This window comes from Ambystoma mexicanum, chromosome 3q, assembly GCF_040938575.1.
Source record: "Ambystoma mexicanum isolate Mex_15411 chromosome 3q, UKY_AmexF1_1, whole genome shotgun sequence".
NCBI classification, from domain to species: domain Eukaryota; kingdom Metazoa; phylum Chordata; class Amphibia; order Caudata; family Ambystomatidae; genus Ambystoma; species Ambystoma mexicanum.
Genome location: NC_090926.1, coordinates 20,318,353 through 20,343,411, shown reverse-complemented (window position 1 = coordinate 20,343,411; position 25,059 = coordinate 20,318,353). Strand labels below are relative to the sequence as shown.

The 25,059-nt window shown below is 46.6% G+C and overlaps 1 protein-coding gene across 1 annotated transcript in view; it reads right to left on the bottom strand.

Moving 5' to 3' along the window:
* Positions 1-2,331: 2,331 nt before the first annotated feature.
* The window catches only part of DNAL4 (dynein axonemal light chain 4), an 89,919-nt gene continuing 67,191 nt past the window's right edge, over positions 2,332-25,059 (bottom strand). Inside the window, exons 3-4 of the mRNA XM_069652958.1 lie at positions 9,072-9,155; positions 2,332-3,985 (exon numbers count right to left, since the gene is read on the bottom strand). Of these exons, the coding sequence (XP_069509059.1) occupies positions 3,821-3,985; positions 9,072-9,155 (249 nt within the window). The 3' untranslated portion in view covers positions 2,332-3,820. The remainder of the gene's footprint in view (positions 3,986-9,071; positions 9,156-25,059) is intronic.

Genomic DNA, 25,059 nt, shown 5'->3' with positions numbered 1-25,059 from the left:
ACTCCAGACCACCTTGTGACAAGACAATGGAACACTAACCTGAACTGCGCCAATCCGCTCTTTGCCAGCATCTCAGCGTAATATCTGCATACACTGCAGAAAGTATACAGTTCTGCCAAACTTGCTTCTACAAAAGCAAATATTGCAGGCCTCTGGTCCCCATCAAATGCCATAGCCTCCAAAGAAATGGCCAGAACACTACTCTTTCTGCCCTACCTTTAGGATCTGCCTTGTAGTACTACACAGACAATAGCACCCAAAAACGTTTGCTTCGTTCTACTTGCTCTTCAGGCACATATACATAATGGAGACTGGGTTGCTGCAGTACTCATGCCAGACATCCTGCCTCTAATTTCCCTCAAAGAGGCTGTCCCAACCAGCCTACTCCCAAATCCAAGGTCGCAATAACTGCTTCCTTTACTCAAATTGTATACTCATGAATCCATCCATGCCACTCCAGAAAGGTTTAAAATTCATGCCCTACTATCGTACACGTTTCATATGCAATTAATTCGATGCTGCCCCGGTGTTGGGTGAGGGTGGCATGAAGCTTGCCCCTCCGTTTCCTTACTGCAGGACAAAACTTGCCCTAATGTGTTACCTGCCGTGTTAACTTCAGTGAGAGGGTGAGAGAAAGAGAAAAAGAGGGAGTCTGGGTGTGCGTGCGTGTAGTTTGCTTGCTGGCGCACTAGAGGAACGAAGCTTCCTTTGCTGCTGCACCGGTTCTGAACGTGGTGGAGTGCGTGGATGTTAGAGCTCACCTTTCCCACTGTTCGAGAAGCCCTCTGTAAAGGTGTGCTTTGAAGATCGCCCCTTATAGACATTTGTGTGGAGAACTTTCTCTGCTTGTACACTTGTGTTTTTTGCTGCTTTGAAATTGCCCTTGTCGCATTTGTTCGGTTTGTGTGACGACGCTTTCTCTGCCATTTCAACGTTTAGCTTTCAGGCCCTGTTGCGATGGAACCCGCCAGCAGCTCTAGCTCACACCGTTGCTGACAGGCCCCATTATTTCAGTTTATTCTCAAGCACATGCTGTTGTTTCCAATCTGCGTTCTGGGATCTGAGCCAACTCACAAAATGTTCGTGACAAATCGGAAGCAGCGCTTCCCGCCGAAAAACAAGATTTCAACGCATATTCAAGCCAAGCTCACAGCTGAGGCCAACCTGGGCTATGCTGCTTTGCCCAGCTCCCCCTCCGAGGCCTAAACATGTTTTTCCCTAGGGTTACAGGTTAGCGATCAGAGTCGTAATAAGCACAGGAGGGACAGGTAGTTTACTGCACAGGAGAATTCTTCGAATTCACCGCATTTTTTAAAAATCGAATTTCGCCACAAATATGTGAAGGGGGGGTGTGAGGGTAATAATTAAGGTGGGGACTGCAGGGGTCTGCACCCGCATATATTTGCGATGAAAATGATCACACACAAAACAACCGTTCTAATAGAATTCGATTCATTCTTCTTGATCAAATCACATAGAACCGACCCAGGCTCATCGGGCCTTGAAAACGCAACTTTTTCCCTGCCAATAAGAATCCACTTACCTGCAACAAGTGCAAAAGGGGAGGTTGTGGATGGGAGCATCCTTGGAGCTACACACATGTCCATTGATCCACTCACTATGTATCTTATGCTGCAGTCCTAGTTGTACTGAGATGTAAGCGGAGGCCAGCAGGAGCAGCTCTAGCCTGGACAGAAGATAGCACATGCATACATTCCTTGCCGTGGACTTGGGAAAGCCAGCTCTTGGAAAGTTGGAATCCCGGTAGTGCCAAATGAGATGGATTACAAGGAGTACAAATAACAGCTATCAGGTTAGCGATTAGAAGTGGGAGGACCAGCTATGAACACAGTTACATGAAAACTTTAGTGTGCTGCCTGGAGTGAAAAAAAAAGAATATACTTACAGCAACATGGCAATGCGTTTAAAACAGCTGTTACTGGTTGCAGACTATTTGGACAAACTACAACTCAGTTTTTGTGTAATTGTGTCTGTCAAAGGCGGCATAAGCACAATTCTGAAGGCAACAGCACCCAGGCATTCTGGTAGCGAGTGGCTTGTGCTAATAGCATCATCCAGAGTGTTTTCCTTTCCTAGGACCACGGCAGGCCAGTCCATTGTCTCCCATGCTCCTTCGGCCAACACCAGTTTTGCCAAGAACTGTCTGAACCCCGAGTAGAGCAGGCCAGAAGCGGTGGTACTTCTACAGAATGGCCATAGCGTGATCCAGAATACCCACCCGTTTCTATGTGCAAGAAGACTGAAGAGCAGTGTCGACTGCACATGGCCTACGATGTTGGCTCCCGATCCCCAATGAGCAAGCAAAGCACATCATTTTCGTGTATTTTAATACCAAAAAAGGACAACGGATTTTAAAAAGACACAACAACAGCCTCCAGTGGAAAAAGCACTTTCGATCAACAATAAAATGAAGAGCGTTGTGTCGGTTTCCTTAATAAGCAATGGTTCTTGCTCTTTGTAGGAGTTTTGCCTCTAGGTGGACAAAACATCGAGGAGGTCCTGGCAATGGATCATATGTGGGTGATGATGTGCAGAGGGAAAGGATGGGCTGAAAACAATGGTACGGAAGGAATGGGTAGTAAAAGAAAGGGGACAAGGAAATCAGGTAATGCACGTATGGTTAAGGATTTTGGGAGCAGTGAGGCCCAAGAGGACTCAAAGAGAGATGGAATGTATGTGGAAAAGGAATGAGGGACAGGAAAGGGACTACACAGTTGGTCTAGAATCGTAGGAAAACGGTGTAAGAGCGTCAATAAATGGATGGGATAAGATGGGTGAGTAATATCAGAGTGCGACGGATGTCAGAAAAAAGGAGGGGGGGGGAGGCAAAATAAAAAATACTGAACGACCAAATCGAGGAGAGAAAATGGAAGCAAGGAAAACAGTGTTGGGTGAGTGGAGAGATGCAGAGAAATTGTGCAAGGGAGAAAAGATAAGAAATACAGATAAATGAAGGAGTGAGGGAAGAGGAAAAAAAGTAACGGATGAAAAAGTATGCCAAAGAGAGGTGGGATGCAGAGGGAGGAGAGTTGGAAACAGGCAGGGAGAGAAACCCAGAATATATTGAACATGAGGAAAGCAGCTGTGAGTCATTCAATTCCACGGGGAAGGTGCAAAAAAAAAAAAAACAAACAAAAAAAATAAAAAAAAATAAAAGCCAGATATGTAGAGAACGTATCTGTGCTAACAGAGACCAAGCGGTATGCCATCTGCTTCTCAAGTTATGGTCCTTTCCCAGTATTGGTGCCTTTTCCTCCCCCACTTCCAAATAAACATAATTTTCACCTTGTGTGGCAAGAATTCATGGCACCCACTTCTAGCTAGCGGCAAGTTCTGAATGAGTATTACGGTGCCATTTAAGCTGGTGCTTTATCCTGGGTGTACAATAAGGTCTTCAACAAGGATGTACGGACAGTGGGCATCCATCAGGGGGGCATGTTTGGTCTCCGTGGTATATTATGGTCGGTAAAAGATGGGGCGGGGAATGCGTTCTTTGGTGAACACCTAAAGCGGGGAAGAGGGACTAGGAGGACCTCCCCCACCCCCAATTTGGCATTTCCAGCTCGTGCAGAAAGAGCCCCAGCCCAATCTCCTCCTGCGGGGAGTCCCAGAGCAACTCAGCTTGCCTCTTCTCCACGGCCAGTAGGAAAGACAGTTCAACACAAGGAGAAAGATCTAAAATGTCTCCTTAAAATGGGGACAGAACACCAGTAAAGAAGAGTCAAGAACATCCAACAAGAGGAATGTCACTCTACTGCTGCAGTGGTGCCACTGGGAAGAAAATCCTGGAGGCCCAAACTCAAGAACATTTCCAGACGCAGACAGCCAAGCTTCCCCCGAAAAACATGTATAGGAGGTTCTTCATCTCATGGGTGATCTCAAAGCCGAAGCCCTCCCCGATCACCACGTGCCAGGAGGACCCAAACTTCTTATCCATTGTCTCCTTGATCATCTTGGCTGCACTCTGAAGGTGAAGAAAAGAAACAGTGGGGTGAAAGGGTGCTCATACCAACTACATATCAAGCATGCATGGCCATGTTACTGGGTTACAGAATCCAGGGGAAGAGAAATACACACTAGATGGCACAGTGGAGACCACATGCAAGTCAGAAGAAAGTTCCACAAAAAGTCAAGCTAAAACAGAACACGGAACAAACGTCTACATTCGTTCGCAGAGAATGTGACAAATACCATATACCACACTGTTATTGGGCAGGTGAGTTGGGTAGTTGTTAAAGTTGTATTGTTACAAGGTTCCCTTAAACTACACTGCAGGCACTATATAAATAAACAATACCATACCAATATCATGTCTGAATAATAAATACATTGATATAACCTGACCCTATAGGGAGGACTTATTACAGGGGGAGGGTGGTTTGGCACACAGGGTTGTACCCTCAAGGTGTAAACAGTCATGTTGAATAGCTCAAAAGAAAATGATTAGAATTTGCCAAATTTCACCACACCCACAGCTTATGGTTTTAAGTACTTACAAACCAATCGATAAGGTGTGGGAATCGAATTTGCTGGGAGCTATTTAGCACCAGCTTGTAACCTGGCAGAGCCTTGTTGGCTTGATGTCAAACGCTACCAGGGACTACATTTGACTCCCCAGGCGCCAAGCAAACATACCTATGCAGCATTAAATCTGCTTGTTTGGGGAAATGTATTAAGGCGAATTAGGACACATCGATTAAACATTTAATAGCAAAATGGATTTCATTTTTAAAAAGTTTATTGGCATTTCTCTCAATTTTTACCATCACAAAATTCCCCCCACAGACTCCCTCCCTCAAAACCCCTCTCCTTCCAGGAATCGTGAAAGCTGATCTAAGGAACTCCGATAAACGAGCCACAGAGATTACAATTACATACATTATGTCATAATAAATGGGCCTTTGTGGGCACAATGGTCATCTGAAATCGTTCCGTAAGAATGTCCGGACTGGTGCCCAGTCTTGCGTGAACTTCGAGAATAAGCAACCATTCAAAAGCTGCGAAGTCCCAAACTTTCGCAATCCAAGTCTGTTCCGTCGGGGCCTCTTTAAGCTTCTAGTTTTTTGCCAGAGCCACCAGTAATAAATCATATAAGCTTTGTACTGCGGCTTCAGTTGTGGCCCCTGCCCGGGAATCCAAAGCCCCAATAAACATTCCTCGATTCCTTAAGCGAGCTTGAATATCTCTAATATACTTGCGATTATCGATGCTCACTATGGTTTGATCACTGGACAAATCCACGAAATATGGGCCCAATCCCCCCTCTCTCTATACAGCCCCTCCAACAAATAGAAGATACGCTAGGGAACATCTTCTGCAAGAATTTGATTGTACCATTACCATATTTCCTGCAGCTGTATGGCCCTGGTTAGTTTCTGTAGGTTTCCTCAGAGCAAATCCCAGCAATCCTGTTGCATCTCACAGCCTATTGTTCCCTCCCATCCCTCCCCCATGTATGACCACTGAATCTGCGGGGAATTGTCCGTGAAAAGTTTATACAGCGATGAGATTCTTGCCCCCAGACGGGGAATTTATGTATTTCTTGAAGGAGGCGAGTGGTCAGGAAGGCGCAGATCTATTCTGTGGGTTGGCTATACAATGTCTCTGCTGATAATATCTTAACCTTTCATATTGTTCCACCCCAAATTCTAAGGACTATACTTCCTTTCCATGCATTAAGTCTCTCAACTTTAAACACTTCGCCCCTCTCCATTGTTGGAAATCCTCCCCTTCTTTCCCGATCCAAACCGTGGATCCCCAAAGAGTAGCATGAATGGAGCGGGAAGCAAAGATTCCTTCCTGGTCCATCAATTTGTCTCAAGACTCCTTTAACAGCACAGTGATCTGACATGCGTGCAAGCTTCTAGGTCTATTGGCTTTGAAAAGCCACAGTACCGCAGATAGTGGTGCCACCACAGCCGCAGCCCTATCCATTTTGGCCCAGACTTCGCCAAATTCCCAGAGAACCATTCCCTTATGACCCTCATTTGCCAGGCTTCAAAGCACTACAAAATTCGGAAGCGTTAAACACTTCCACCTCCTCTCTTGCACCTAGGAGCAAAATGTTTGTAAGGCAACTCGCAATCTCTTCTTTTTCCAGATTAAAGTTATTACTGATTTAATCAATGCTGTAAATAAGGTCTTCTTGGAAGCCCCTCGAAAAGGTAAAGGATCCTGGGTAGGGATACCATTTTTATGGTGGCTATCCAACCCAGCCAAGAAATGTCAGGGGTTGGGGGATGGGGGAAGAGCACTTATAGGGGTCAATATTAGTTGTTTTTAGTAAAGTTGATAGTTTTCTTCATATATCGAATCTAGAGTCTGTCATCACCCCGAGGTAAGGGTTTAACAATCCCAGACACATCTCAATGGGGGGCAACTATGCGCATTCTCCAACAGGTCTCCTATTGAAAGGTTGAGAATTTGTTTGCCCCGCCATTCCCCCAAATGCCTCCTTCTTGTGAATACAGCTTTTAGAGAGCGAACTGGATCTGTCAGAGTGAGTAGCATGCCATCTGCAAATGCCATAATTTTATGCTCCTCCCCTCCGAAAGTAACTCATTTGATCTGTGCCATTCCCCTTGCAAGGAAGGGTTCCAAATAAAGAGCAACAAATATTGGGACAAACAACATCCTGTTTAGTTCCTTTTTTGATAATCGATCTGCTGGGATAATTGGCCATTGATTTATAGCTAGCTAGCTGTGTATCGGGAGTACAATAATTAGCTTGAACCAAACGTACTGCCCATTTATTCTAGTGTACGGATTAGGCACGACCATTCAACTCTGTCACTCGCCTTCGAGGGATAATTGAAGGGGTTTTTACCTGAGATATTTCTCCACTAGGTGGGAAACATTTTGGCATGGTCAAATACTTAATGAAAGCAGGTTGATTGGAGTCGGGTAAGGTTGGGAGAACCGATTCTAACCTATTCACCAATATTTTTGTATAGATTTTCACATCAATATTTATCAATGCTATAGGGTCATAAAGGTCCGATTTTTATTTGCTTTAGGGAACAATACGACCTTTGCTTGAGCCATAGACAATGGAACTCTGCTCAGCGTCTTGCAGGTGTTGTATAGTGTAGTTAACTTCGGAGCCAACACATTCCAAAACGTCATATAGAATAGTGTTGGGAAGCCATCCGGTCCTTTAGTCAGAGGAGGTTTCTTTATTACTCGGTTTACCTCCTCTGCAGTGATGTCAATTTCCAAATGTTCTTTCTCCATATTCGTAACTGAACACAAGAATGGGTTTCATTTAATGTACCAAAATGTATAGTTTGTATTTTACGTGGAAGTTAGATATGTGCTATGCCATGTACTAGCTCATTGTTGCCCACTTGCCTTTCCTGCTTACTGGGTGATGAATACCCAGGGGACGGTTGCATGTGGTTCCATCCATCAAGGTTTGCTCAAATCTTTATTTCGTTTTATTTTTTTTCAGGCCCTCCCCTATGAATGGATGAACGGGTTGGGCAGGGAAAGAAGCAAGTCTAATGGAATTTCAGAGCTACGACAGTCTTTCCAGAAACCCTGCCATAAATCCTTGACCAGAAAGTCCTAACGACAAGAAGACTGCGATGAACAATGGTTTTAACACAGGACTGGATGAAGCAAAAGAAGAATTCCTAACCTTGGAATCAACATTCAATCCCCAACAAGATAGTTGAACCGGTTCTATGTCATTTCATCAACAGTTCCTATTTCGATGGGTTTTTTAATTAATATTTTTTACTGAAAAAACTCAATTGATTCCCCCCCAGTCCCACATTGTTATATGCACTTTCTGACCTCCCTATATTTTCCGATGAGTTGTTTCTGCAAAAAAATATTCTTTAAAAACCCATTGAAAAATATCGATGAACGGACATTGAACCGTTGAGCCAACTCAATTGCACAGAAATTGTTGTTTGTTTGTGAGAGAGGCACAGTGTTTCCATTCACGCAGATTCCCCAAGACGAATGCAAAAAACAGAAGCACCAATGTGGCACGTCCTGTAGCACGATCGTGTCTCTAGAACACAACCAGAGAAACCCTGCAGATGATTCGGATGGTACAAGAGCCCCCGCCCCGCCCCCTCTTACAAATACAATGCACAGTCAAGTGTATGTAACAATGGGACCTGGCCAGCAAAGTTTAAACACAAAAAACAAAAAAGAGGAGTTAGTTAAGTGGGGGTGGGGGGGGATGAGGGGGGGGGGAAATTGGTGGGGGTACGGCAGAGTGGGCATACTGTTGTATTTTCACCCTTTAGGTTTAAGAGGAGTGGAATTTGTCTTTTTAAATTGCCAAGCAAAGGAATACGAATAAAGCAATTACATTTCACCTGCAAGGCGCTGAGCACACGAGTTTGGTTCAAAAACATAAAGCTGTGCCTTTTATATAATCAAAGTAGCGATTGTGATACAATAGCTATAGGGCAAGTCTCTGATCTATCCCCTAACCCTAGAAAGCGGCTCACCAGCGCTGTCTAGGGCTAGCAACCTCACTAGGGAATAGAGAGCATGGCTGGAGGGCAAGTAATGTCAAAGTTAAAGTTAAACAGAAGTTAACTCTAAAGAGGAAAAGGGAACTGAATCGCTTACCTGATCGTTTTTGTGTGATAAAATATTGGGGTGTATTGTCAAGTCCGATAGCCTTGATAGTCCCTTAGGTGTGTTTTTTTGTAATAGTACAATGCCATGCTTTCAGATGAGTAATTCACCTCCCTCAACGAGTTGCTACACTTTGTGGTGGAACTACATATAAAGTGGCGATTACGGCAGAGGAAATGCTGACTTACACATTTATATCACAGCCTACTCCAGCCTGAGAGAAGCGCAAACACATCTGGCTAAACGTTCCTTGATCTTAAAGCAGGAGGGCATTTAAAATGTCTTATATAAAAGTGGGGACAGGACTAAAAGGAGCTAAAACTGCATCTGCAGGAAGACAAAGACAAGAGTGAAACGAGCTTAAGTGGTCTGAAGAAAAACCTCAATCTGACACATCCCATCAATCCCTGCATACATGGAAATCTGCAGAGGCATAGAAAAGACTCTACCTCATTATTGGTGGCAAACTTCTCACAAGCCGTGACGCACAGCTCCATGGTCTCCACTCGCATCTCTTCTGGCATATCTGTGTGCTTGAATGGGAGAGGCAGAAGGTTAAGAGTACAGGGGGAAAGGAATGTCCCGACAGAAACATTCCCAACACAGACTCGAGTAACACAGCCTTCCACATCTCCCCCGCTATGTTAAAGTGGGGGCAGAGGAAAGGCGAAGAGCACAGGATTAGCCACCCGACGTGCCCAATCACCCAACCCAACAACCCCCCCCCCAAAACATTTGTACAGACACGACAACCAAACCAACCATTTCAGCTTCCACATACACGCAACACTACTGAAAACAATTTCAATGAGCTCTCACGTGCACAAGTCCAGCACATGCTGAATCAATTTAAGCCAAACATGCACATCACCCGGGAATTCAAAACACCGTCAAACATCAAAATGCAACGTCGTTGCATCCAGTGCGAGTTCAAATCGCCAACTGTCATTCAAATGATAGTAACCCCACCAGCTATGGGCGTAGGAACTGGGAGGCGGAGGGGCTAGGCAGACATATTCCACTCCACATTCCTGACAGAAGGGAGGGCATTAACATGTGCTCTCGCCACCCCAATATATATAGATATATATATATATATATATATATATATATATATATATATATGATACATTACTCACCGTAATCGTATTTCTGATGCTTGTATCTGCTTAGATTCACATGCTGTGCATAGGCCGACATCTAGTGGAAGCTGCGGAGTATTACAGTTTGTTTTTCGAAACTCGAAAATGGGCGTCGACACAGGGCGTGCCAGTAATACTATCCCTAGTGTGACGTCCACTGTACCCATGATCCCTCACCCCTCTAGGACCCTCAGATTGTATTTTTTCTGACATGAGGTAGCATGAGGAGTAGCGCGAGTACAGATAATCCAAGCAGATATACAGAAAGGTAAGACTACAAGCCATCATGCGCCTTCTCTCAGAGGGGAGGAAGGGTGGGTCGCATGTGAATCTAAGCAGATACAAGCATCAGAAATACGATTATGGTGAGTAATGTATCCCTTCTGAGGCTTGTGGAATCTGCTTAGATCACATGCTGTGCATAGATTAGCGAGCAGTACCTGAAGAAGGAGGTGGGATGTGAGAAGGGTCATGAGCAAATAAGTGTCTTAGAACCGCTTGTCCCACTTGTGTATCTGCCTTGGAATGGGTGTCAATGCAGTAATGCTGAGTAAAAGGTTGAATAGAGCTCCAAGTAGCTGCTTTGCAAATGGTGTCAAGGGGTACATTTGCAATGAAAGCCAGAGTGGCCCCAATGCCTCTAGTAGAGGGGGCCCTTGGCGTGAAAGGCAGAGTTCTTTCAGAAAGTGAGTAACACAGCTGGATACAGTTAATAATCCACTTCGAGATGGCACCTTTAGAGACGCGATCCCCCTCTCTGCCTGTAGCTACGGAGACAAACAGTTGATCTGTTTTTCTTAGCGGTCTGGTTTTATTTACATAGTAGAGGACCGCCCTACGCATATCTAGGGTGTGTAGTTTCACCTCAGCCCAGCTTTGCGGGTCCTGGAAGAAAGCCGGAAGCTCGATGGACTGGTTTACATGGAATTTAGATATAAATTTAGGTGAGAACCTAGGGTGTGTGCGTAAAACCAGTTTGTCTTTATGGACATAAAGACAGGATCCTGCACTGACAGAGCCTGAATTTCACTGACCCTTCTTATAGAAGTAATAGCTACTAAGAAGGCCGTTTTAGAAGTCAGGTGTTTGAGACTGCTTTTATGCATGGGTCCGAAAGGGGGGCCCATGAGCTTGGCTAGCACCACATTAAGGTCCCACCCTGGTGGTGGGTTTGAAATAGGAGGGTGAAGTCTCTTTACTCCTTCCATGAAGGCTTTAACTACTGGTACTTTCCACCACGAAACCTTGTTATGGGAAGTGGTGTAAGCCGACAGGGCTGCCAGGTGTACTTTCAGTGAGTTAAAAAACAATCCTGCATCCAGCAGGTGGAGCATGCATGTAACAATAGTGGAAGGAGTGCAATCAACGGGGTTGATTGAACTACTCTGGCACCAGATAACGAACCTCTTCAACAGTGCCTTGTATTTGGTTTCCTAGATTCCTTTAGGATGTCCATACACCTCTGTGGCAAATTGAGATGTCCAAACTCTATGACTTCAGGAGCCATGCTGCCAGGTTCATTGAGTTGGGTTGCTGGTGCACTGTTTGACATTGGTGCTGGGACAATAGGTTGTACCAGGCTGGAAGTTTGATGGGTTCGCACACCGCCATCCTGCGTAGGTGTGGGAACCACGGTTGTCTTGCCCACATGGGAGCAACTAGGACGAGCGTCATGGACTCTCTGTTCATCTTGTTCACCACTTTCCTGATGAGAGGAGTTGGTGGTAAAGCGTACGCAAACATCCCTGACCAGTTCATCCACAGGGCGTTCCCCTGGGAGTCTGGTTGGGGGAACCTGGATGCAAATCCTGGGCATTGTCTGTTTTCGCTTGTGGCGAATAAGTCTATAGTGGGGAAACCCCACTGAGAGAAGATATCTTCTACGACCTCTCTGTGTAGAACCCATTCGTGTTCCTCTAGGAGGGAGTCTCTGCTCAGAGCATCCGCTAGGGAATTGAGCTCCCCTGGAACATGTTGTGATGACAGATAGCTGTTCCGTCTGAGTGCCCATATCCAGATTTTCTGGGCAAGCTTGGACAGATTTGGCGAGCGAGTCCCTCCTTGCTTGTTCAGGTAGAACATGGCTGTTGTGCTGTCCGTCTGGATTTGCACTGACAGGTTTAGTAGGTGGGGCTTGAACGCCTGAAGCGCTCTGAATACTGCCAGAAGCTCTAGCAGGTTGATGTGGTTCTTGGCCACTGAGTGAGACCAGAGACCCTGAGCTGTGTGGTGGAGATGGTGAGCTCCCCAGCCCGTCAGACATGCATCTGTAGTGACTAAAGCCTGTACTTCGGGATCGTAAAAGGCATTCCCTTGTGCGAGATTCTCTCTTGTCCACCAGTGAAGGCTTTGTACCAGTGTTGGCGAAACGACCACTAGATCGTCCCACTGACCACTTGCCTGAGACCACTGTTTCGCCAACCATTCCTGCATGGGACGCATGCGCAGGCGCGCGTGGGGGACCAGGTAAATACATGACGCCATCATGCCCAGTAAACGCATTGCTTTGCGTACCGTTATTTGTTGACCGGACTGATGATGCGGAATTTGCAGTAGTATATTCCAAATTCTTTCTTCTGAAGGAAAGGTCAACCCCTCTTGGGTATCTAGGATTGCTCCTAGGAACTGTTTTGAGGTGGTTGGCACCAGGCTTGACTTTTTCTCGTTGATTGAGAAGCCTAACTCGTGGAGGAGGTCGATAGTCCTTTGAATGTTTGTCCTGCAAATTCCTGGGGTTTTCCCCGTTATGAGCCAGTCGTCCAGATAAGGGTACACTGGGATTGCCTCCCTGCGTAGGTGTGCAGCCGCCACCGCCAGTACCCTGGTGCTGAAGCTATCTCGAAGGGCAGTACCTTGAATTGGTAGTGTCGACTGTCCACCTTGAATCGCAAATACTTTGTGCGGTGGGAACATGGAAATATGAAAATAAGCATCTTTCATATCCAAGGTTGCCATGTAATCTCCTTTTTTAGGAGGGGGATTACCTCTTGTAGCGTGGTCATACAAAATTTTTGGAGCTTGACATACTTGTTGGCAGGCCGTAAGTCCAATACTGGGCGCATTGTCAAATCTTTCTTTGGCACAAGGAAGTAAGTTGAATAAATACCCTTGTTTACCTGGTGTCCCGGGACGAGTTCTATCGTGTCCTTTTCTAGCAGAATGGCGATCTCCTCGAGGAGAATCTTCTGATGTTCTAAAGAGTGTACTCTTTGTCGAGGAGGATGGTTCCGGGGACGCTGCAGTAGCTCTATACAATATCCTGTGGATACTGTTGACAGCACCCATCTGTCTGATGTGATCCCTTCCCAAGCCTGGGTGAAGTTGGCAATGCGTCCCCCTACTGGGGTTGCGTGAGAAGGGACCCTGAACTGAGCGTCACTGCTTTGGTGGAGGCGTGCCGTCTCCCTTGCTGGGGCTGCCTCTGCCTTTACCACGACCTCTCCTATTACCTCTGCCGTAACCCTGGGTAGGCTGTTGGTTGTTGTTCCACTGTGTACCCTGCCCCTGGGAATAGTTAGATCCTCTCTGGGAATTTTGGCCGCGTGGGCGACGAAAATTACTATTCCCTCTCTGGTTAGGGGGTTTATTGGTTAACTGGCCAAGGGACTTGAGTGTTTCGTATTCGTCCTTGGCATTTTTCAGTGCGTCTTCGACCGCCTTACCAAACAGATCGGTTTCCACCAGTTTGTCCAACAATGATGCCTGGGGTTCTGCCTTAAAACCAGACTGCCGTAACCACGCATGTCTTTTGCTAACAGTGCTCTCCGCTATCAATCCGACTGCGTTGACCGCGGCGTCGAAGGTTGCTTTCAAAATGCAACCAGACACGGCAATACCCTCTGCGGAAATCCGAGCTAACTGGCCCTTTAAAGGTTCAGGAGCAGAGGCTATGAGTGCCGCGACTTCTTCCCACTGATGGCAGTTGTAGCTGGCCAACAGGGTGGTGGAGTTAGCAATCCTTGCTTGATAGGCGGACGTTGAGGCTACTTTCCTGCCAAAACCGTATAGTTTTATGCTCTCCCACTAACTCTTCTGCGAAGTCCCTTTCCTCCTGGACACCGTGGGTGTCAATGTGGAGATGTTCTGCTGCGCGAGCGAGAACCTCATTTAGGAGGGGTTGGTTAGCGACCGGGGAGTCGGTAACCGGGGCTTTGTTCTCTACCGGGGAATCTACTCTGTATGTTTCCGGATCCTCTTCTTCTTCCTGGTCCTCATCATCCCCATAGTAGCCCGTCCCGGTTTGCTCTTCTATCATACCAAATTCTTGGTCCTCACCAAAGGAAGCTTCTCCTCGATACCGTGAGTATGGTCTTGTGTAAGGTTGTACCTCGAAGGGTTCTGACCTCATCGGAGTTTCAAACCGGGGCTTTTTACTCGGGGGGGATAGGATCAGTAGAGCCTGAGGGTGTGGCCCCTTGTGGATCATACGAGAGGAAATGTTCTGGATTTTTATCAGAAAAATCAGCCAAAGACGACATTCTTGACATGACCCTATCTATGTTTTCACTGGACCATTTCTTGGAACTGGGAATGACTCTCAGCAAGTCTATGGGATTTATCTTGAGTAGCTTTGCTGGTTGTAGACCTATCAGCAGAACTGGTTTTGTCTGTCTGTTTAGGGGGAGTGGAGTGTTTCACAGGTGTGGAAGAATGCACAGGTAGTTTCTTCTGCTGTTTCCCCCCCCCCTCCCCGTGCGTGGAAAAATGTTTTCCCTGTCCTTTAGTGGCTCCGGAGTTTTTCGACGCCTGGCGTCGAGGATGGTGTCCCTGTCCTTCGAGCGTGGGGCCTCGCTGGCTTTAACTGCGGGCTCTGACTCCTGGAGCGCGGCCTGGGGGTGGAAGTCGTCTTCGTCTCCCGACGATTGAACTTCTGTTAGCTTAGGGAGCGAGGCACTCTTGGCAAGAGTGGATGATTGCCTGGAGTCATGCGGCGATCTTGATCGAGAGCGCCCAGAGGACACCGAATCGGACCGTTCCGTTTGTGCCTCTTTCCGAGAACTCGACGTCGTTGAGTCTCGGTTGGACTTAGTGTGTGTAGTATGTGAAGCGCTTGTGTCGCCGGGGGTCTTCCCCATAGCCGCCCTGCCGGACGACCTTCCGAGGTCGGGACCTGCGCTCGGCTGTCTTTCGACGCCGTAATGCCCTCGCCGTCCGAAAGTACGGCGTCGCTGAAGGCGCCCTCCGCTGCCATGGCCGCCTGCCTGGCGTGGTGGGCCCAACGCTTTGTCGAACAGTCCTTAAGTGTCTTAGGTTTAAACCTACTACACGCTCTGCAGTTTGCTTCGGGGTGGTCCCTCGGCAAGCAGAGATTGCACGTGGCGTGCCTGTCGACCCCAGGGTATTTGTGATTGCACTTGGGGCAGAATTGAAAAGGGGTACCCTCCATACACACCTTGAGGCAGCGGGCTGTTAAGTGTAGGAAATGTATAAGGTGTACCTATATACCAAGAGTGTAGAGTATGTACCACCCCCCACTCTCCCTACTTGCAGGGCCGAGGCCAGCGGCCTTCCGAGGCCCAAATCCGTCGTGCAGCAGCCGACGGCTGATTTCTTCTCCAGCGGGCGTAGAGTGTCGAAGTTCGACGTTGGGGTGGGGAAGGATGACAATAGATTATAATTTTAAATTTTTAGCAAAAGTATGGCTAAGGCCAGGGGACTCCGCAAAATGCTTCCAACCAGTATGGCAAAAAAAAACAATCTGAGGATCCTAGACGCGTGAGGGATCTTGGGTACAGTGGACGTCACACTAGGGATAGTATTACTGGCATGCCCTGTGTCGACGCCCATTTTCGAGTTTCGAAAAACAAACTAATACTCCGCAGCTTCCACTAGATGTCGGCCTATGCACAGCATGTGATCTAAGCAGATTCCACAAGCCTCAGAAATAAATATATATATGTGCCTTGCATGCCGATTGCACAGGGAATAGACTAAATAGTTCATTTTTAAGTGAGTCTGCGTCACAAATTAAGTTAACGCTTTTTCCTCAGTCTGCAAAATGGGCAATCACCTGGCATCTGCATCCAACTATCCGAGTGAAGGACAAATGGCGGGGGGGGGGGCAAACACCGGAGCAGTTGAGGTATGAGAGCCTTCTTTGTAGTGAATTAACGTGTCTAAGTTGTATATGATAAGAAATGGTTCGAAACCTTTAGTGTACATTGCAGTGTTCAGCCAGATATATATATATGGTACCTCAGCTGTACATTTTTCGGCTAGCATCAAATATTTCCTTTAGGCACTTGACCTTTTAATGGGATGATCCTTTGGCATGTTCCTTTCAGGAGAACCTGCACTTTGCATGATTTTGTATGGTCCCCACCTTAAGTACAGATCTTTACTTGGAATGATTATTCATGTAGTATAAAACAAGCTACACCTGAAAATCTTTCTAACTTTTTAAGGAAAAAGAAAATGTTGAAATCACTTACCACAAAAGACTTTGGCCCATATTCTTGTAAATTCAAGTGGGATGACCCTTTTTCTACGTGTGCCATCCATTGTAAGAAATGCACAAGTCACCGTTCTCACTAGGTACCTGCACATTTCTTGGGGACTGTGCATCAGTGCTTAAGGGAAAGTTATAAAGTGTAAAAAATAAAATGGAAAGTATTCACTGTTCGGGGGCTGGACATGCAAGTGTGACAGCGTCTTTCACACCGTTGCCATCCCACAAAGAAGTGTGTGGTAAACTATGACTCCTCCTTCATAAGACCAAGACCAGAAGGTAAGTAGTTTACATGTAGGTTTATTCTCTTAGATATAAAGTAGAGAAAGCACAGGGACATCCATCCAGCCCAGCACATTAGGTCCAACTGACACCAGTAGAACACTGCACTCCAAATATCCATCAACACTCCACCTAGAGTCCCAGTGACACCACCACCATCACAACAGTCATAGCCATAATCAGGCACAGCACAGTTTATGACATATCTCCCGCTCTTCAACAACACAACACTAGACCCATGGTAGAGACCCATCACAAGTGCAATATTACCAGAAAGTTTACAGCTCAAAAACTATTTTATACATCCCCTGAGCCAAATCGCTACACCCAAACACCTAACCAAGAACTTAAATTGAAAACACAAAAACTAACTCAAACCACAGGCTCTCCCCAGAACCTGAACCCACTCAGCTACAAACCCGCTGAATGAACCACAACAATGGAAGAACCAACAATCATTCCTTCACCGTGGAGACCCCTTGCATCGCAACCAAAACTAACCCACTCACCATCTAATCCCCACACAGACATGTGGCCACCATGTCTATGTCCAACACCACAAACTCCAACCAACTTTGATCTTACCACTAAACTCACAACACACACTGTCCCCATGACTTACTCAAACAGCACCTCACTACCCTTAAAAACCCAGACAGCACCTCTCTGCCCGCTAGACAGCACCTCACTGCCCCCTTAAAATGACCCAGACAGCACCTCACTGCCCCCTAGACAGCACCTCACTGCCCCCTAGACAGCACCTCACTTCCCGCTAGACAGCACCTCACTGCCCCCATAAAGTGACCCAGACAGCACCTCACTTCCCGCTAGACAGCACCTCACTGCCCCCCTAAAATGACCCAGACAGCACCTCACTGCGCACTAAACAGCACCTCACTGCCCCCTAAAATACTGGCATCATCCACACATAACCAGGGGACATGCCCCTCCGAACACGACAAACAAATACACCGCTGGACAACATGTAAAACACCACAGTAAGCGATAACCAGATCAAGAACATGGCACTAAAGTCCCTGCGCCAAATCCCAACATGTCCTGGAAATGCAAAACAACAAAAATGCATGGCAAGTAATTGTAAATGCAAAATGGATGCAAGTGACATGGTGCTAAAGTCCCTGCGCCATACCCCCACCCACATGTCCACTTCAACCAACCTGCAGAGAAAACATTGTGTAAAACAAACATTCAATTTGCCCATGAACCCCAACCCACGAGTCCAATCATGTCCTAAACAGCAGGCCACCACATAAACACAACAGCAGTATATCAATTGACAGGCCTTAAACTGCTAACATTAACCCAAGACCATACCCATTTATTTACTAACCCTGGAGGCCACAAAGTAAATACAACAGCATAAACAGCGACATAGGCCTCCCCGAAACACCTACCGGGCTCAGTCCTCAAACCTGGAAACCTTCATGTGCATAAAGGTAACCCACAAATCAGGATCCAGCTCCATCACGCTAACCACCACACCGCGGCACTTGTTTGCACAAGTCATGCCGAAATGTCCATCCCTTGATGCGCATGAAACTCGAGGCATGCTCAACTCACACATTGGGACCAACTTCCCTCTTAGCCATGACGATTCCACCTTGCATCACCGACGACGTTCCATTTAGCCATGGGAACTGCCTCCCTGTCCGTACCGTTATCCAATTGTGATCCTGCGCACATTCGGCGCCGTCACTGCGTCCCTTCAAAGCACAGCGTTCCAGCCTCATCGGTTGGAACACTGGCTCAGCTTCTACCCGTTTGACACAATCCCACGTAGGAACCCTGCAGCAAGCCACGTGATCCGAACGCCGGCTATGTGTGAACGTTCGTGCAGCCGACATCATCATTAAGAACATTTCTACGATCCCGGCAACATCCCCAGAGCCGCACTGTGTAACCTCCTCGATGACTGGCTCTAGGTGTAGTGTGGACACGGCCGCATTCATCCTTACACCGGACCTCCGACGACAGCCTCCACCTTCCGATGCCTCCTGTCACACCCGCTCGGAAGGCAGGTACACCCCTCCGGAGCACCGGACCTAAGCTGCACTTCGGGCCAATTCGGAGTTGAGCCACTCAGTTGTGCAGCACTCACCATGCCCGCTCCAACTCACAGTGGGAACCTCTGCTCCGAGCAGAGCCAACGGACATCAAATACAAAGCTGCACAACAACATCTTCTGTGCCCCAAGAGGGCGCACTGGGGCCACCTTAGCCCCAGGCCGACTTCACGTCCATGCTGCAAAGACCAGTATGCTGATTCTCATAAATGGCACGCCGACCTCCTCAGCCCAGCACCACCTGGAATCCAACCTTCAGGATCCCTGACCTGGACCCTGCCCTGGACTTGCGCTGCTATGCCCGGCTAGCAGCTTCTTCCTGCAAGATGGATGTGACCCTGGAAGGCAGCTCTGCCTCAGAACTCACAAGGCCCCCGTTGTTAGGCTTTAGCACTGCCTCGGTCACCACTTGCAGTGGAGTCCAGAATCCCCGACCTGGATCCTGGCCTGGACCTTCACTGCACCGCCCGGCCTGCAGCTATTCCTGCTTGATGGATGTCACCCTGGAAGGCAGCACTTCTCTCCAGCTGCCCCTTCCCAGCAGCACAGGAACCATCCTCGTCGCCAGTGTGGTAAACTATGACTTCTCCTTCATAAGACCAAGACCAGAAGGTAAGTAGTTTACATGTAGGTTTATTCTCTTAGATATAAAGTAGAGAAAGCACTGGGACATCCATCTAGCCCAGCACATTAGGTCCAACTGACACCAGTAGAACCCTGCACTCCAAACATCCATCAAAACTCCACTTAGAGTCCCAGTGACATCACCACAACAACACTCAACCTGGAATGTCAGTGACAACATCACCACCATAACAACACTCATAGCCATAATCATGCCCAGCGCAGATTGACATATGTCCCTCTCTTCAACCAACACAGCACTCATAGCCATAATCAGGCACAGCACAGCTTATGACATAGTGCAAGACGTTTGATATAGGATATGTCATTTATAACGCGCTGTACATAAGTGTTTCTAGGCTCAACAAGACAAGGGAGGGAAGACAGAGGGAACGACAAGACAAACGATCTTACTAGGCCATGTGTCATTCAGACCATGCAAGTGCAACGACGTAAAGTGGGGAAGGGGCAAGTGCGAGGGAGAGGAGAGAAATCAGGGCAGCGTTGCTCTGAGTAAGTGCAGCCGGGGCAGAGCGCAAGGAGGCAGGGGGTACTGGGTAACAGTACATCCCCCCTAAGTGCGCAGTAGGCCCGGAGGCAGTGCAGGGGAGACCGGTCATGGAGGAACCTGGCACACAGTAGACCCTAAAGGTAGCCAAGCAACCAGTCGGCGCAGGAGACACGCAAGTCAGCAGGGGGATGGGGACGTGGAGGGATAAAACAGAGTAAAGGAAGGTCTGAAATGCATCTGGAACTTCAGGTGGTCCGGCTCAAGTTTGAGAGGGGCAGGGAGGCCATTCCAGAGGGAGTCACCTGCAGAGTGGAGTGGGGGAAAGAGAGAAGAGAGAAATCAACCCCCCCCACTCTCTGCCTCGAGAAGCGTCTGACCCTCAGAGAGTTTGAAGTAGCTGAGCAAAGGGCTCGAGAAGGAAGGTATTTAGAAGAGAAAGTTGGATGTAGTGTGGGCCCTATCCCCAAAAAGCCTCGTGGACAATACAGAGAGTCTTGAATTTGATCCTTGCAGCCACCGGGAGCCATTGGAGAGATATTAGGGCTGGAGAGACACGGTCCCTGGGCTTGAGGCCAAGGATAAGTCCCACAGTCTTGTTCTGGATTAGTTGCAGAGGGCGGAGAGTAGAGGAAGGCAGATTGAGAAAAAGGATGTTGCAGTAGTCAACCAGAAAACCAGGGATCTGGAGACAGTGAGCTTCTGGGGGAAGTGAGAAAAGGAAGAATACCTCCGAGGAGGTGCAGCTGGTAGTGGGCCTTCTTGAAATGTGCAAAGGGGATATGATGTGCACTTTCAAATGCCCTTTCTGAATAGAGCACATCTTCCTTGGGACAAGTAATGAGATGCACTAGGTTTGATAATCTGGGCCATTATGTATCTAAACTGCGGATAATTTTGCAAGCCGTGTATCAGTGGGGGGGGGAAGGTGTAGAGACAGGTGTTACAGAGTAATGCTGGTCTTTGTACTTTTTGTCCTGCTTCAGGACATTTTTCTTTGTTGTTTTGAGGGTCAGTAGGGGCAATAGTCGAAATCTTTCAGCCATCACATCTTTTGTTTTGCTATTGTGAATCCCCTCCACCCCCCACCCGAGTAGGACGGGTATGCCCAGACATGGGTAACGTGCCTGTTGGGCCTAGAGACCCAAGCTACTACTCACTGATGTCGTCCAACAAGGCTGAAACATGTCTGGGGATGCTTGTGGTCTCGTGCAGAAGGGATGTGACCTAGCAGTTCGGGCTGGACTACCTCTTGGTGGGGGGGTGGTACCAAGCCTGATTTGCATATGTCTTTCCCCTTTTGTAATGGCTTGGCAGGCAAAGAACGATGGTCTGGAGGGTTGCCGAGAGCAATGTCAGAGGTTAAGATTTATTCTAAACCTTCCAGCCATCACCTCTTTTGTTTTGCTAAGGGCAATGAACAGACCAGCTGCATCAAGCATCCATTCTTGCTCGGCCCCAATGAAAATATTTGTATGCAAGCTTTAAGCCAATTAATTCCTATGGAAGTTGCCCACGTTTTACACCTCGTAAAAGCAGGGAGATTCCATTAGACTCCATTGTAAACACCGCCCACAATCAGTTAATTGCAGGCGACATTACACATTTTGCAGCAGAGAGATGAAAAGAAAGGCAGTAATTCGAGATTTTGTCGGTTTCAATAACTAATGTATTCAAAACTCGTTTTTTCAGATTCTTTTAGTAGGGGTTTCATAATATACACTATCATTTCAAAAGTGCCCACTATGCTTGGCCTATGGCTGTGACCTGGATTTACTGAAGCCACCCATAGTGTCCTTTGGCCTGATAGCCAATGGAACGCCATTTGGCCATGCCACCGACCTCCCCAAGCCACCCAGATTTGACACTGGACTTCAGCACATGCTTCAGGCCCTCCTCCCACCAGATGCCTGCCCACAGCCATGTGTCCTCCTAAGCCACCTGGAACAGCCACTGGACATAGCCTGTGGGCAAGGGCATGGCCTAGTGCGCTTCACCGCTCTGCAGCCTGTGCCCCTCCCCACTCCCCGTGCACCTCTCGCTCCCCTCCTTGGAGGGCTTTCTGCCAAGCACTTGCTATGGCTAAGCCAATCATAATGGCCACTTGGCAAGGCTAGTGACCATAACCAGTGGTCACATTTGTCCCTGGCTCCCCAGAAAGTACCCGTAGTGGCCACTGGCCATGGATGGCAGTTATAGCCATTTCCCACTGTGCCTGTGCTTTGGGTCCCTTTAAGCCACCCAAAATGCATTTAAATTGTTAACAGATTTTGCATTTGTTGAACAAACTTAAAAGTGCGACTGTTGGCAAAACTGGCATTCTCTTTATTTTAAATCTCTATTAGATTTTCAGCAATTCATAACAACGTCACATAGATCCAATAAAATATTGCAATAAGCATAACCAAAGTTTCCGAACATCTCACATAGTATACTTCATTAACATAACCACTCTATGTGAAACATAAAATAATAAAGCATATTATTATTACTCAATAACCCACACTAAACATCACAAAAGACAACATGAACAAATAAGAAAAAAAAAAACGAAAAAAAATAAATAAAAAAAAGGGGGGGTGGGAGTAAACTTACATTTTTTCACCTCTATCTTACCCACCTCTCACAGTCTCACTCCTATATCAATCAACGATCCCCATAACCTTAAGTCGTCTTTCTCTGTACCCTTATTCTTCATTGAGACCTCATCATACTTTGATAGAACCTGTAATTCCACCAACCAATCTTCAATATTAGGTTTCTTCCTCATCTTCCAAATACTAAGGATTAGCTTAATCGCTACCATCACGGCCCTGTCAATCCAGAAATTGTGTTTTCTAGTGTTCACGCATCTATCCTTATGTAAAAGCAAGATTATGTTTGCCGCAGATCTTTGCAAACTGATTCCAAAAATTAAATACATTCTATCAACTACATCCTTCCAAAAGACTTGTACTCTCGGACAGTCCCATAATAGATGTATAAGAGTACCTCTATCAGTACCACAACTCCAGCATATCTCGTCTAATCTCAGTTTCAATTTTAGCATCTTAACTAGTATCCAGTATGTTCTTCCAATAATTTTCTGTCCGATTAGACGCAAGTTCATATCTTTCCCTAAATTCATACTCACCCTTAGTATATCTCTCCAATCATTTTCGGAAAGAACCATATAATTGACATCATTCGACAAAGCCTCCTTCAACCCATTCCAAGCTATAAGATCTCCAATTTCCATGGACATGAAACACATTTTTAAGAAACACATTATTACAATATACACATTTTTGAGCACTTAAAGAATGTGTCACTCAGACCTGTAGATTCTTTGGGTTTTGAGTGGATTGCTTCAGTAGTAATGTCCACAGGCTGTGCATTGTCCCCTTCCTCTAGTCTGAATCTTACTGTCTCCTATGCACCTGCCATCAGCTATAGTATGCCGAGGCCCCACTGTATCAACGACAAAGAACCCCCAGACCTCAGACAAACCATGCCCAGGTAGAGTTTTTGTAGACGGCCCAGTGTTTTAAGCTCCCATTTTGATTTGAATGTCTACTGGAATTGCACGAGATATGTTGACACTTCATGCAGTACATATTTTTTCAGGCTAGACTTCTTTGGAATGGTACATTGGAAAGAATCACAGCTTTAAAAATAAAAGCCCACCAACATTTCGTTTTTTATGCTTGCAGATTAGCTAATGTTTTGCAACTGTCATGAATCTTGAGATGCTTTACTTGAAGAAAGCTGTGCTTACGTAAATTGCCTAGCAAACCCAAGTGTGACAGTGGAATAGTTATTATTCTTTTCAACACGCTAGGACTACTGGTCTTTCATACACAAAAAGGGCTACTGTGGAGAATGCACTTCTGGAAACGGAAGGAGTGCTGCAAAAACACACCATCCCTATACAAAACACTGTTCACATTTAAAATCCTTGCAGTAAACATTACAGGGTTACAAGTGGAGGAATGGACACCAAAACTGGCCAAAGATACATTTAGGGATGAAAGACTATTGAAAGAAAAAAAAAAACCTGAAAAGCTAAATTGTCAGAATGGTCTAGAAAGTACCTTGGCATGTAATGAGGAAGACTGGATAAGGGGGCGAGCGGGAGGGTAGGGAGTGTCTTAGAAGTCTCAAAGAGGAGTGCGAGGAAAGTAATCGCTTAAGACAGAACATTTCAATTCTCTAGGAGCATCTTACTTTGCAGTGAGAAGGTGAGGGACCAAAGCAAGGGGATTTTGCTCATGTGGGTGTCAGGCAGACATTGAGAAATAAGAAAAGCCAGGGAGAACTTTTAACAAATGTCCACCAAAGCCAAAACATTCTTGCTAGGGTCATGAGGGAGGCAGCAACATCCGACACTACATACCATCAGCATTTCTGCTCAGTCTCGCATTTGTATCCACAAGCAAAAAGGAATACATACAGTTACGTGGTCCAGTACAACCAACCAAGAGAAAGTATAAACAGGGGTGCCAAACAATCTTTTTCTGAGGCCTCCCCCTCTATACACCAACTTTGGGCATTTATGCATTTACTAGACTGCACCAGGCACAAGATTCCCACCAATCACAACGATTTAACATGTTGTCAAGTGTGCACTATGTCCAGCACAGCATCCGCAGCTGGGGCCAAATCAAAGGTGTGGGTAGACCTACCCTGAGTAAGTTGTGCGTGTCCCAGGATTCAAAATATTCCCAAGCATAATATAGATGTGCTTCCAGAGAGGTCTTCAAAAGAGAGCCGGCAATGCTGGAGGGATCCAATCTCATTGTAACAGTGGAATGCTATGGGCAACAATCTCCCCCACCCACCCCATGGGATAAGATACCACATGCAAAGCCAACACCAATGTCAGCAGAGACGACAGAGGCAGTACACTAAAGTACACTAAAGACTAAGCGCGTTTGTGCACTATGTCCAGAGACGGATGCAAGCATGTTGGCAGACATGATGATCAGGGGTTATCTTTGTGACAAAGTACAAGTAGGATTGGGAAGAATATGGCCTTCAGATGTACATTCGATAGGACATCATGAAAAGCAGCTGTACAATGTACGGGTGTAGTGATACACAAAATTGCAACCTTGCCAATCAGGGCTTTAGATGACAGCATTAGCCGCTGAAAGCCAATAGTGTATTCAAAGTATGTGCTAAAAATGCTGACAGTAGTCTGTTGTAGCACTTCCATTATGCAGTAGTGAGCTACAAGGAATATGCAGGCCTAGTATGAGTTATAGGTCACATTATGCATTGTTGTTAGACAGGCAGGGAGAGGGCCCTAGCTCTGTAGCTAATAGACATTTTTGGAGTGTTTGGAACATTATGGCACCTATATAGCGCT